The 14,089-nt window shown below is 37.6% G+C and overlaps 1 protein-coding gene across 2 annotated transcripts in view; it reads right to left on the reverse strand.

The window, feature by feature from the left end:
* LOC138416344 (complement factor H) overlaps positions 1 to 14,089 on the reverse strand; it is a 112,891-nt gene that overhangs the window by 78,074 nt on the left and 20,728 nt on the right. For both annotated transcript variants that reach the window (XR_011247633.1, XM_069545282.1), the window contains exons 4-6: positions 12,365 to 12,441; positions 7,492 to 7,683; positions 2,556 to 2,726 (exon numbers count right to left, since the gene is read on the reverse strand). Coding sequence is in view for 1 of the 2 variants with exons in the window: in XM_069545282.1 (XP_069401383.1) it covers positions 2,556 to 2,726; positions 7,492 to 7,683; positions 12,365 to 12,441 (440 nt within the window). In the remaining variant the exon portion in view is untranslated. The remainder of the gene's footprint in view (positions 1 to 2,555; positions 2,727 to 7,491; positions 7,684 to 12,364; positions 12,442 to 14,089) is intronic.

The following is a 14,089-nucleotide window of genomic DNA, read 5'->3' on the forward strand; positions in this document are numbered from 1 at the left end:
GCATTCTTTGGCATTGCCTTTCTTTGGGACTGGAATAAAAACTGACCTTTTCCAGTCCTGTGACCACTGCTGAGTTTTCCAAATTTGCTGGCAGATTGAGTGCAGCACTTTCACAGCATTACCTTTCAAGATTTGAAATAGCTCAACTGGAATCCCATCACCTCCACTAGCTTTGTTCGTAGTGATGCTTTCTAAGGCCCACTTGACTTCACATTCCAGGATGTCTAGCTCTAAGTGAGCGATCACACCATCGTGTTTATCTGCATTGTGAAGATCGTTTTTGTACAGTTCTGTATATTCTTGCCACCTCTTCTTAATATCTCCCCCTTCTGTCAGGTCCATACCATTTCTGTCCTTTATTGAGCCCATCTTTGCATGAAATATTCCCTTGGTATCTCTAATTTTCTTGAAGAGATCTCTAGTCCTTCCAATCTGTTGTTTTCCTTTATTTCTTTCCATTGATCACTAAGGAAGGCTTTCTTATCTCTCCTTGCTATTCTTTGGAACTCTGCATTCAGATGCTTCTATCTTTCTTTTTCTCCTTTGCTTTTCCCTTCTCTTCTTTTCACAGCTATTTGTAATGCCTCCTCAGACAGCCATTTTGCTTTTTTGCATTTCTTTTCCGTGGGGATGGTCTTGACCCGTCTCCTGTACAATGTCACCAACCTCCGTCCATAGTTTATCAGGCACTCTGTCTATCAGATCTAGGCCCTTAAATCTATTTCTCACTTCCACTGTATAATCATAAGGGATTTGATTTTGGTCATTCCTGAATGGTCTAGTGGTTTTCCCTAGTTTCTTCAATTTAAGTCTGAATTTGGCAATAAGGAGTTCATGAACAGAGCCACAGTCAGCTCCCAGTCTTGTTTTTGCTGACTGTATAGAGCTTCTCCATCTTTGGCTGCAAAGAATATAATCAGTCTTATTTCAGTGTTGACCCTCTGGTGATGTCCATGTGTAGAGTCTTCTCTTGTGTTGTTGGAAGAGGGTGTTTGCTATGACCAGTGCATTCTCTTGGCAAAACTCTATTAGCCTTTGCTCTGAAGTAGCCATAGACAATACATATAAGAAATGGGCATGTCTCTGTTCCAGTAAGTCTTAGTTTACAAAAAAGGGACAGGCTGGATTTGAGCTAGGGCTATGGCATGAACCACACATGGGACAACAAACTGGCTCAAATTTGAGAAAGGAGTACATCAAGGCTGCATATTGTCACCATGCATATTTAACTTCTATACAGAGTACATCATGTGAGTTGCTGGACTGGATGAATCACAAGCTGGCATCAAGATAGCCAGGAGAAATATCAACAACCTCAGATATGCAGACAACAGCACCCTAATGGCAGAAAGCGAAGAGGAACTAAAAAGCCTCTTGATGAAAGTGAAAGAGGAGAGTAAAAAAGCTGGCTTAAAATTCAACATTCAATAAACTAAGATCATGGCAATCGGTCCCATCATTTCATGGCAAATAGAGGAGAAAAACTGGAAGCAGTGGCAGAATTTATATTCTTGGGCTCCAAAATCACTGCAGATGGTGACTGCAGCTATGAAATTAAAAGACACTTAACTCCTTCGAAGAAAAGTTATGACAAACCTAGACAGCATATTAAAAACCAGAGACATCACTTTGCCAACAGAAGTCTGTCTAGTCAAAGCTATGGTTTTTCCTGTAGTCATATACGGATGAGAGAGTTGGACCATAAGAATGCTGAGCACCAAAGAACTGATGCTTTCAAACTGTGGCGCTGGAGAGGACTCTTGAGAGACTCTTGGGTAGCAAGGAGATCAAACCAGTCAATCCTAAAGGAAATCAACCCTGAATATTCATTGGAAGGACTGAAGCTGAAGCTGAAGCTCCAATGCTTTGGCCATCTGATGTGAAGAGTTGACTCACTAGAAAAGACTCTGATGCTGGGAAAGATTGAAGGTTGGGGGAGAAGGGGACAACAGAGGATGAGATGGTTGAATGGCATCACTAACTCAATAGACATGAGTCAGAGCAAACTCTGGGAGATAGTGAAGGACAGGGAAACCTGGCATGCTGCCGTTTATGGGGTTGCAAAGAGTTGGACACAACTTCATGACTGCACAACAACTGTGTGCTACACAATAGTGTGCTACCCCTTGACGTAGTCCTTTCTGATTTGTAAAGTTCTACTCAGTCATTTATATCAACTTTGTTAGTACACAACAAGGATCAATTTGCAATAATCTTTTTTTTTTTTAAGTCATGCTTTCCAGGTGGCTCAGTGGTAAAGCGTCCAATGGAGGAGACAGAGGTTCAGTCCCTGGGTCAGGAAGATACCCTGGAGAAGGGAGTCCCAATCCATGCCAGTATTGTTGCCTGGGAAATCCCAAGGACAGAGGAGCCTGGCAGGCTACAGTCCATGGGATCTCAAAGGAATCAGACATGACTTAACAACTAAACAACAACAAATAAACATCAATACTCCATTGTCAGAAAAAATAAACTGCTTAATGGTATGGAGTATATGAGTTAAAGGAACTGTAATAAAATATGCAACAAAAGATATAGAAGAAATGTAACATTACCTATACAAGCAGGAGCTGGAGTCCATCCAGATTTAGTGCATATTGTATCTCCCCTCTGACCATATTCAAAACCGGCTGCACATCTATACTGAACTCGTTCATTTGCCTTATAAGTTGCCTTTGGAAGTACAGCGTGTCCATTTAAAATGACAGGTGGTTTGCAGAAAATTTCTAAACAAAAGGGGTTAAATTCCAAAATGTCCATTATATGTCAATTCCAATATGTCCATTATATCCCAGACATAAGTTATATAAAGATACAACTTTTGTTTCCATTCCGTTAAGTAAATTAGGCCACCAAACAAAGTCCTGTTTTGACTTGAATGCTTGATGAACAATTTATCAGTTGTTCTTAACATTCATTTTGGAAGAAAGTTAAAATTCTGATTTAAATCTTATTGCTGATTTATTTAGTTGGGGGATAAATTAGTCCTCTTGAAATAAATAATGTCCAGTAACTTCATCAGCTATATATATAAAACTGAATACCAAAGTAGTTTCATTGTGCTTTATGTAAAACAGCCTATACATACGTATCCTGGTTTTCCATATCGTTTGCTTTATTTTAGATTAATGTTATATAAAGAAGATACTTGTTATAACTTAAGCATTTTATATATTATAATATTCTGAATGAATCTGAACATCAATGTCTAGAGCTGTGGGAAATTACATCAAAAGGATATTTACCCATTTGGTATTACTAAATATTTATGTTGTACCCTGTCCTTCATTTGTAGAAAGCTAGAAAACATCATGTACTTAATGCCTTTCTCTTTTTTTCAACTTTTTCTAAGCTTTGTTTTTATTTTTACTTTACCTAATTTTTATTGGTATTTATTTGCTTTACAGTGCTGTGTTAGTTTCTACTGTACAGCACAGTTAATGAACTATATGTATACGTATATCCCTTCTTTTTTGGAATTCCTTTCCATTTGTGTCTCCACAGAGCACTGAGTTCCCTGCGCTATATAGTAGGTTCTCATTAATTTTCTATTTTATACATAGTATCAATAATGTCTCTATATATGTCAATCCCAGTCTTACCATTCATCCCACTTCCCCTTTCCCCTTGGTATCCATAAGTTTGTTCTCTACATCTGTGTCTCTGATTCAGCTTTGTAAATGAGATCAGCTCTACCGATTTTTTCAGATTCTACATATATGTGTTAATACCCAATACTTGATTTTCTTTCTGACTTACTTCACTCCATATGATACTGCATAGGCCTCTTCTACATAAATCATTTTTTAAAAGCTTTTCATAAAAATTTTCAAACATAATCAAAAGTAGAAAAAATACGTGATCTCAATTCCAAATCATTTAAACTTGCTTTAAAAAAATAATAATTAGCAATACATAATGAACTTTTTTCATATCATTCAATATTCTTTTACCACATAATATTTCCAGTTGTAATGCTGAGGCACTTATTAAGTGTTCTAATACTTGCATATAATGGGAAAGTAAAAATTAATGTATTCAAGAAGAATATATGTGTTTTTTGAGGGAAAACATTCTCATGGAAATAATTTACATAGAAATAACTACAGAATTTTTTTTTAATATGAAGGAATTGTATCACAGATATTGCATTCAACTTAGATGAATTCATGTAGTTCTGCTATGTAATTAAAATACCATATTTTTTTAAAGTAGGTCAAATTTGATACATAACTTCAGCAAATGATCTGTAAAAATTATATATATATTTTGTTATTGATAATAATTATTAACAAGATACTTTATCAAAGAAATTAATTTAACTCGTTGTATTACATCTCCAAAAAGCAACTGACCAGCTCTTGTGATTGCCATCCCTTCAAGTTTCTGTCAAAAACAAACAAACAAACAAACAAAAGCTGGCCATCATCTTTCACACTGTCCTCTCTCAAACATTTTCCCCTGGGATTCCAGCAACAGCTACTAATTTCCCAGATTCTATTCTCCCTTCATCTCAATCTTTTCTTTCCTGTTTGCAACTTAATGATATTTTTCCTGTTACTTCACTATTCCACTTAAAATGCTGCATTGATTCCCAAACCAGTCTGCATAAAAGCCTAATCCTTCAGCATGGTGTGTGCCACCCCTCAGAACCTTGGACTGCCCATATTCACTCCATCACTGACTTGTTCTCTGCCTGCATCCTACGTTAAGGCCCCTGAGAACAATGGAAACAAGGGGCTTCATGCTCAAAGAGGCCTCAAAGCCATTGCCCCTTCCTCTCCATCTGACTGGTTTGCTTTTCCCTGCCTCAATTCATCTAAAGATTCTCATTCTTCCTTTAAGACATGTTTTGCATCAGTCATTTCTGAAAGATTTCACTAACCACAGAAACTTATGCAAAAAACAAGCCCCACCCACAATCCTCTAGAGCTTCCCTGTTCACTCAGTTGGTAAAGAACCTGCCTGCAATGCAGGAGACCCAAGTTGGATCCTGGGTCAGAAAGATTCCCTGGAGAAGAGAATGTCAACCCACTCCAGTATTCTTGCCTGGAAATCCCATGGACAGAGGAGCCTACTGGCTACAGTTCATGGGGTTGCAAGAGTCAGACACAACTAGGCAACTAAATCACAAGTCCCACCATATGATCTTTAGAGCATATGTAACTACTACACTGCATATAAATATGTTCATCTTTATTAACTCGAAATAGTTTTGTAAAAAGGACTTTCTAGGAAGAGGAACACTTCTCTTTGCGTCTCACTGTAGGACAGACTAGATTAGGAAAATGTAAATAATTTGGAGATATTAGATAATGTTAAAAATATATATGGTAGAAATTTATCCCAAACAAGTATTGGTAAAAAAAAAAAAGGTATGGTAATTTTAAATAAATTGGACATAATACATTATGACAAAAGCAAAAACCATCATGAGGTTCTCAAGGGAACATTTCACACAAAGATAGGCACAATAAAGGAGAAAAACAGGAAGGACCTAACAGAAGGAGAAGTGATTAAAAAGAGGTGGCAAGAATACACAGAAGAATTGTACAAAAAAGATCTCAATGACCCAGATAACCACAATTGTGTGGTCACTCACCTATAGTCAGACATCCTGGAGTATGCAGTCAAGCGGGCCTTAGGAAGCCTTGCTACAAACAAAACTAGTGGAGGTGATGGAATTCCAGCTGAGCTATTTCAAATCCTAAAAGATAATGCTGTTGAAGTGCTGCACTCAATATGCCAGCAATTTTGGAAAACTCAGCAGTGGCACAGGACCGGAAAAATTCAGCTTTCATTCTAATCCCAAAGAAGGGCAATGCCAAAAATGTTCAAGCTACCACACAATTGCACTCATTCACATGCGAGCAAGGTAATACTCAAAATCCTTCAAGCTAAGTTTCAATAATGTTTGAACAAAGAACCCCCAGATGTACAGCTAGATTTAGAAAAAGCAAAGAAACCAGAGATAAAATCACCAACATCTGCTGGATCATAGAAAAAGAAAGGGAACTCCAGAAAAAACATATATTTCTGCTTCATTTACTATTCTAAAGCCTTGACTGTGTGGATCACAACAAACTGTGGAAAATTCTTTAAGAGTTGAGAACGCCTGACCCTCTTACCTGCCTCCTGGGAAACCAGTAGGTAGGACAAGAAGCAACAGTTAGAACTGGACATGGAACAACTGACTGGTTCAAAATTGAGAAAGGAGTATGTCAAGGCTGTATACTGTCACCCTGCTAATTTAACTTACATGCAGAGTACATAATGCAAATTTTAAAAAGCAGAATCATCACTTTGCCAAAAAAAAAAAAAGGTCTGTATAGCCAAAGTTATGATGTTTTCCACTAGTCATGTACTGATGTGAGAGCTGGACCATAAAGAAGGCTGAGTGCTAAAGAACTGATGCTTTCGAACTGTGGTGCTAGAAGACTCTTGAGAGTCCCTTGGACTGCAAGGAAATCAAACCAGTCAATCCTGAAGGAAATCAGTCCTGAATATTCATTGGAAGGATTGATGCCAATGCTGATGCTCCAATAATACTTTGGCCACCTGATGCAGAGAGCCGACTCATTGGGAAAAACCTCTGATGCTGGAGAAAGTTTAGGGCAGGAGGAAAAGGAGGCAACAAAGGATGAGATGATTGGATCGCATCACTGACTCAATGGTCATGTGTTTGAGCAAACTCTGGGAAATAGTGAAGGACAGGGAAGCCTGGTGCATTGCAATTCATGGGGCTGCAAAGAGTTAGACACTGCTGAGCAACTGAACAACAATAAAATCATCATATTGGTCATGAGGCCAAGGTCAGCAGTATTACGACTGAAGAAATGCTGATTTACAGGTTACTACAGAACTTTTATTTACAGACAAAAATTTATTTAGTGGATTCAATTCAGATCAGCAATATTTATACTAAACTTCCAGTGCAAGTATAAAACAGGACCACTTTTAGAAGTGTTATTCAAAGACAGAATGTCATCATGATACATCAGTAGAGATAAACATTGAATGTTTAGTTTTTCAAATATAAAATAACCTTTTAGAGTTTTAATATTAAAACTTATAGCAGAAATGCTTAAAATTTTAGTTTAGTCATGAGTCAATTACACTTTAATTATGGTTATGAGAATGGACTTTAATGTCATATAACCTAGGTTTGAATCTTACCTCTACCATATACACCATGATCATTTTGGACATGCAATTTAATTTCTTTGCACCATGATTTCCTCAATTATGAAACAGACATGAACACAGTACATAAATTACATGACCATTTGGAAGGTTAAATAGATGACACTTGTAAACAGTTTAGATTACCTACTGTAAAATAGTAAGTGCTGAATTAATGCTAGCGATTGTTAGTATTTTTCAAATCCTATAGGATGCACAATGTTTTGAAAGGCATATTTTCATGAAAAAAAAAAAAACTAAACTCATGCAATTAATCAAACCAACAGTAAGTGAGTAAGTTTATCTTACCTACACATTTTGGAGTTTCTGCACTCCAAACACCACCTGCTGAGCAATGTATTTGTTTGGGTCCATTCAGCATGTAGCCTGAATTACACTCAAACTGTACCACTTGTCCATAGGTATATTCTTGGTCTGGTTCCAGGGCACCACTGAAAATTTTCCCATTCTCTGGTTCTGCCACCGGGAAACACTTAACAACTGAAAAAATAAACATAACTTCTTTTAATGAAATTGGAAAACTTTAAAACCTTATCATGAAAAAATGAGTATATATAAATTTGACATTATTGGTTGTATATATTGTATATATACTGTATATATATACATTATATATATATATATATATATCCAACAGCAAGATTACTTTTTTAAAGATGTGTTTATTTGCTAAAACTGTTAGCCAGAAATAAATTCTACTAAGTAAAAACAAAGAAAAACAATAATAGTAGTAAGCTTATCTCTGATTCTTTCCTGTGGGAGTAAGCAAAAAACACTACCACCTTGAGTTTTGTAATGAAAGTATATATATTTTCACTTTCATTTTTAATGAAAGTGTATATATTTTCCATGAACAGTATGGAAAGGCAAAAAGATAGGATACTGAAAGATGAACTCCTCCAGTCAGTAGGTTCCCAATATGCTAGTGGAGATCAGTGGAGAAATAACTCCAGAAAGAATGAAGGGACAGAGCCAAAGCAAAAACAACACCCAGCTGTAGATGTGACTGGTGATAGAAACAAGGTCTGATGCTGTAAAGAGCAATATTGCATAGGAACCTGGAATGTCAGGTCCATGAATCAAGGCAAATTGGAAGTGGTCAAACAAGAGATGGCAAGGGTGAACGTCAACATTCTAGGAATCAGCCAACTAAAATGGACTGGAATGGGTGAATTTAACTCAAATGACTTTTATATTCCTACTGTGGGCAGGAAACCCTTAGAAAAAATGGAATAGCCATCATACTCAACAAAAGAGTCCGAAATGCAGTACTTGGATGCAATCTCAAAAACAACAGAATGATCTCTGTTCGTTTCCAAGGCAAACCATTCAATATCACAGTAATCGAAGTCTATGCCCCAATCGGTAATGCTAAAGAAGCTGAAGTTGAACAGTTCTATGAAGACCTACAAGACCTTCTAGAACTAACACCCAAAAAAAATGGCCTTTTCATTATAGGACTGGAATGCAAAAGTAGGAAGTCAAGAAACAACTGGAGTAGCAGGCAAATTTGGCCTTGGAATACAGAATGAAGCAAGGAAAAGGCTAAAAGAGTTTTGCCAAGAGAACACACTGGTCATAGCAAACACCCTCTTCTAACAACACAAGAGAAGACTCTACACATGGACATCACCAGATGGCCAGCACTGAAATCAGATTGATTATATTCTTTGCAGCTAAAGATGGAGAAGCTCTATACAGTCAGCAAAAACAAGAATGGGATTGACTGTGGCTTAGATTATGAACAACTTATTGCCAAATTCAGATTTAAATTGAAGACAGTAAGGAAAACCACGAAACCATATGACCTAAATCAAATGCCTTATGATTGTACAGTGGAAGTGAGAAACAGATTTAAGGAATAGATCTGATAGACATATAGTGCCTAATAAACTATGGATGGAGGTTCATGACATTGTACAGAGGATAAGGATCAAGACTATTCCCAAGAAAAATAAATGCAAAAAAGCAAAATGGCTGTCTGATGTGGCCTTACAAATAGCTTTGAAAAGAAGAGAAGCCAAAAGCAAAGAAGGAAAGATATACCCATTTAAATGCAGAGTTCCAAAGAACAGCAAGGAGAGATAAGAAAGCCTTCCTTAGTGATCAATGCAAAGAAATAGAGGAAAATAATAGAATGAGAAATACTAGAGATCTCTTAAAGAAAGTTAGAGATACCAAGGGAACATTTCATGCAAAGATGGGCTCAATAAAGGACAGAAATGGTATGGACCTAACAGAAGCAGAAGATATTAAGAAGAGATGACAAGAATACACAGAAGAACTGTACAAAAAAGATCTTCATGACCCAGATAATCACAATGGTATGATCACTCACCTAGAGCCAACATCTGGAATGGGAAGTCAAGTAGGCATTAGGAAGCATCACTATGTAGAAAGCTAGTGGAGGTGTTGGAATTCCAGTTGAGCTATTTCAAATCCTGAAAGATGATGCTGTGAAAGTGCTGCAATCAATATGCCAGCAAATTTGGAAAATTCACAGTGGCCACAGGACTGGAAAAAGTCAGTTTTCATTCCAATCCCAAAGAAAGGCAATGCCAAAGAATGCTCAAACTACCCCACAATTGCACTCATCTCACATGCTAGCAAAGTAATGCTCGAAATTCTCCAAGTCAGGATTCAGCAATACGTGAACCGTGAACTTCCAGATGTTCAAGCTGGATTTAGAAAAGGCAGAGGACCCAGAGATCAAATTGCTAACATCCGTTGGATCATCGAAAAAGCAAGAGTTCCAGGAAAAAAACATCTATTTCTGCTTTATTGACTATGCCATAATCTTTGACTGTGTGGATCACAACAAACTGTGGAAAATTCTTCAACAGATGGGCATACCAGACCACCTGACCTGCCTCTTGAGAAATCCGTATGCAGGTCAGGAAGCAACAGTTAGAACCGAACATGGAACAACAGACTGGTTCCAAATAGGGAAAGGAGTACAACAAGGTTGTATATTGTCACCCTTTTCATTTAATTTATATGCAGAGTACATCATGAGAAACGCTGGGCTGGATGAAGTAAAAACTGGCATTAAGATTTCTGGGACAAACATCAATAACCTCAGATATGCAGATGATATCACCCTTATGGCAGAAAGTGAAGAAGAACTAACAAGCCTCTGGATGAAAGTGAAAGTGGAGAGTGAAAAAGTTGGCTTAAAGCTCAACATTCAGAAAACAAAGATCATGGCATCTGGTCCCATCACTCATGGGAAATAGATGGGGAAACAGTGGAAACAGTGGCTGACGTTATTTTGAGGGGCTTCAAAATCACTGCAGATGGTGACTGCAGCCATGAAATTAAAAGATGCTTACTCCTTGGAAGGAAAGTTATGACCAACCTAGAGAGCATATTAAAAAGCTGAGACCTTACTTTGCCAACAAAGATCCATATAGTCAAGGCTATGGTTTTTCCAGTGGTCATGTATGGATGTGAGAGTTGGACTGTAAAGAAAGCTGAGCACCGAAGAATTGATGCTTTTGAACTGCGGTGTTGGAGAAGACTCTTGAGAGTCCCTTCTGTCCTGGGTGTTCACTGGAAGGACTGATGTTGAAGCTGAAACCAATTCTTTGGCCGCTTGATGCGAAGAGCTGACTCATTTGAAAAGACCCTGATGCTGGGAAAGATTGAGGGCAGGAGGAGAAGGGGATGACAGAGGATGAGATGGCTGGATGGCATCACCGACTCAATGGAGATGAGTTTGAGTAAACTCCGGGAGTTGGTGATGGACAGGGAGGCCTAGCGTGCTGCAGTCCATGTGGTCGCATAGTCAGACACAACTGAGCGACTGAACTGAATTGAACTGACATATTTTGTAGTAGCCAAAAAAGTGTTTCTTACATAACTGAGAAATATAAGTTGGAGATACTTAAATACAAAATTTCCATTTAAGTCCCACAATAATACAAAGCTGTATCCTTAAAAGGTATAAAAGCAAACTTTCTGATTATATGTACTTCAATAAATAAATAGTCTTTAATTTTTCTTCTTCTTCTATATCAAAATAACTAGAGCACTTTTTTTATTTTCCTTATTATTTTCCAATATCCCTTAGGTTTAAGAAAGTCAACCTTTATTTTAGAATAGAATCTCCCAGGATGCTTGTTAAATGGAAACTCTGTGGCTAGCTCCCTGCCCTATCACCCAAGGAACACTGATTCAGTCGATCTTTATGATCCAAAATTTCAGTTTTTAAGAATCACTCCAGATTATTCCAGTGTGGATGTTCCCTAGAACATTTATCCCCTTCCTCTCATTTCTGTTGATGAAAGATCTCCCACTCTCTTTTTCAGAAAACAGGAATTTTGAGTGATCAGTTTTTCTTTCCTTCTTCCTCTGCCTCTGTCTTTTTCTCTCTCTTTCCTCCCTTCCACTCTCTCTGACTTGCATTTACCTCTTCTTTTTCCTCTCTACTTACTCATCACCATTCAACTAGGAAAAGTTATTTTCATGATGACAACAGATTATTCTTTTTATTTTATATTGAAGTATAGTCAACAATGTTGTGATAGTTTCAGGTGGACAGCAAAAGGACTCTTATTTTCTTGATGACTACAGATTGTAATCAGTGGTTTAAAATCTGAAAACAGGATGTGCAATTTTTCCATTCTCTCTGCTTTATGGATCAGTTAAGAAAGGGCAGAGCTCTTCTTTAGTTTCTGGCTCTTTTCAGTAAACTAAAACCATAGGAAAACTCCTCGTGTCAGGCAGGAGGAAGGAGATGCCTAAACTATGTTCTCTAGTTAAGCTTTTATCTGAGATCCTTGCATTTGGGTAGTTATTTGGCTGAGTGCACCTTTATTAATAAAGCTGAAACTCTCTTCATTTTAATGTGATATATATGTTATTCCCAGTGGTTAGAATCCAAAAGGAAAAGCAAAACTTAGATTTTTTTTTTCTAGTCTGTAATACTTGGACTATTAGATTAGATGAACCTGTATTTATTTGTGGTTATTGAAACATTTAACAGCATAGCAATAAAAGATTACATCCAACTCTGTACCATAGTAGAATCCACAAAAATAATTTGAGTAAGAAATATTTAATTATGGAATTTAAGAATATTTAATGTAACACATTTCCCCCAAAAATCCATATTTTAAACATATGCTTTAATATACTTGTAAATCAGTTTTACATCTACCTTCACATATGGGAATATCATTGGTCCATCCATTTGTGTCACATTCACGGAAATTCATCTCACCCAGCATCTGATACCTGAAAATCAAAAATAACAGAATTGTGAGCTGATGTGTGTTTATGTGCACTTTTAAGTTTGATACCATTTCAAATATCCAGAAACTCTATTTCAAGGAAAACTATTAATAAGAGCACATGCTTCCCTCCCGCCTCAAGAAAGACCCTTAATTAAGCCCTCAGGTGCATGGACTTAAATTATCAAAATCCTTGGTTTGTGAAACAAACTCATAACTGTTTCATGCACTTTTATTTTTCCAGTTGAGTCAGTTAATGAGGTACACTTAACAATGTAATAAGCTCCATGAACTATCACTAAAATCAAAGATAAAAAACATGAGATGATGATAAAAGCAGTAAACAACAGTTCACTGTATGTTACCCCAGTCCACTCTTTTTCCATATTTCTATCCATAGTCCTACCCTCCACAATTGTGATATTTTCTGGACACTGTACTTTTTTTAAACATGATCAAGGACAGTGCTAGCAAGAATATTTCGGTGTGGCTTATTGTCAGCACTTGTCTCCATCTCTCATCTCCATCCTGGTGATGTTTTCCAGAGTGTGGTCACCAAGCCAAGTCCGCTTACATAAGTAATTCAGTGTGAAATTATACTAACTCATCAAGCCTGAGCTTCAAACCAAAGATGCTGTACTTGCATGGGAACAATGCTCAATGTCATGTGGCAGCCTGAATGGGATGGGGGTTTGGGAGAATGGATACATATATGTGTATGGCTGAGTTCCTTTGCTGTGCACTTTAAACTATCACAACATTGTTAATTGCTATATTCCAATACAAAATACTGCTGCTGCTGCTGCTAAGTCGCGTCAGTCGTGTCCGACTCTGTGTGACCCCATAGACAGCAGCCCACCAGGCTCCTCTGTCCCTGGGATTCTCCAGGCAAGAATACTGGAGTGGGTTGCCATTTCCTTCTCCAAGGCATGCATGGTAAGTCGCTTCAGTCGTGTCTAGCTCTTTGCAACTCCATGGAGGGCAGCCCACCAGGCTGTCCTGTCCACGGGATTCTCCAGGCAAGAATATTTCAGTGGGTTGCCATTTCCTTCTCCATACAAAATACAAAGCTTTAAAAAAAAAAAAAAAAAAAAAAAACCTTCTCAAATTTATTACATTTGACAATTGGAAGCAAAAAGACATTTTTTTTTAACTCAAAAAATAAATAAGGAAAGGCATTTTGACAACCACAAGCGAGAGAATTTGGGGGAGAAAAAAAAAAGGCCTCTTACAAACTTCCAAAGAATTGTACCTGGACAAACATTTCCTTTGACCCTGAATGAGAGCTGTCCTGCTAGTTACACAAGTGAAAAAACGCTCTCCTTCAAACACGTTGCCTTCTTGGATTGGGGTTGATTTGTTTCTAATTCTCTAAGGGAAGAAATCGTTACAGTAGAGTAAATGGAAGTCACGGGAACTTGAACTCAAACTTTTACTCTGTGCCCCTGTCACCCGAAGGAACAAGATAATTGGTTGTCAAAGGTTCTTCTGTGGCTCCTTTATTGGCTCCGCCTAACAGAGGAACATTTCCTGCTGACTATTTTCCACCAGGGACCCAGTCATTCGCGCAAACCTCTCTACGGAGTTCTGCGAAATTCTACACAAATCCTCCTACTGCCACCGGCTAACCCCGGAAATTCAAATTTCTGGGG

Source organism: Ovis canadensis, chromosome 12, assembly GCF_042477335.2.
Source record: "Ovis canadensis isolate MfBH-ARS-UI-01 breed Bighorn chromosome 12, ARS-UI_OviCan_v2, whole genome shotgun sequence".
NCBI classification, from domain to species: Eukaryota; Metazoa; Chordata; class Mammalia; order Artiodactyla; family Bovidae; genus Ovis; species Ovis canadensis.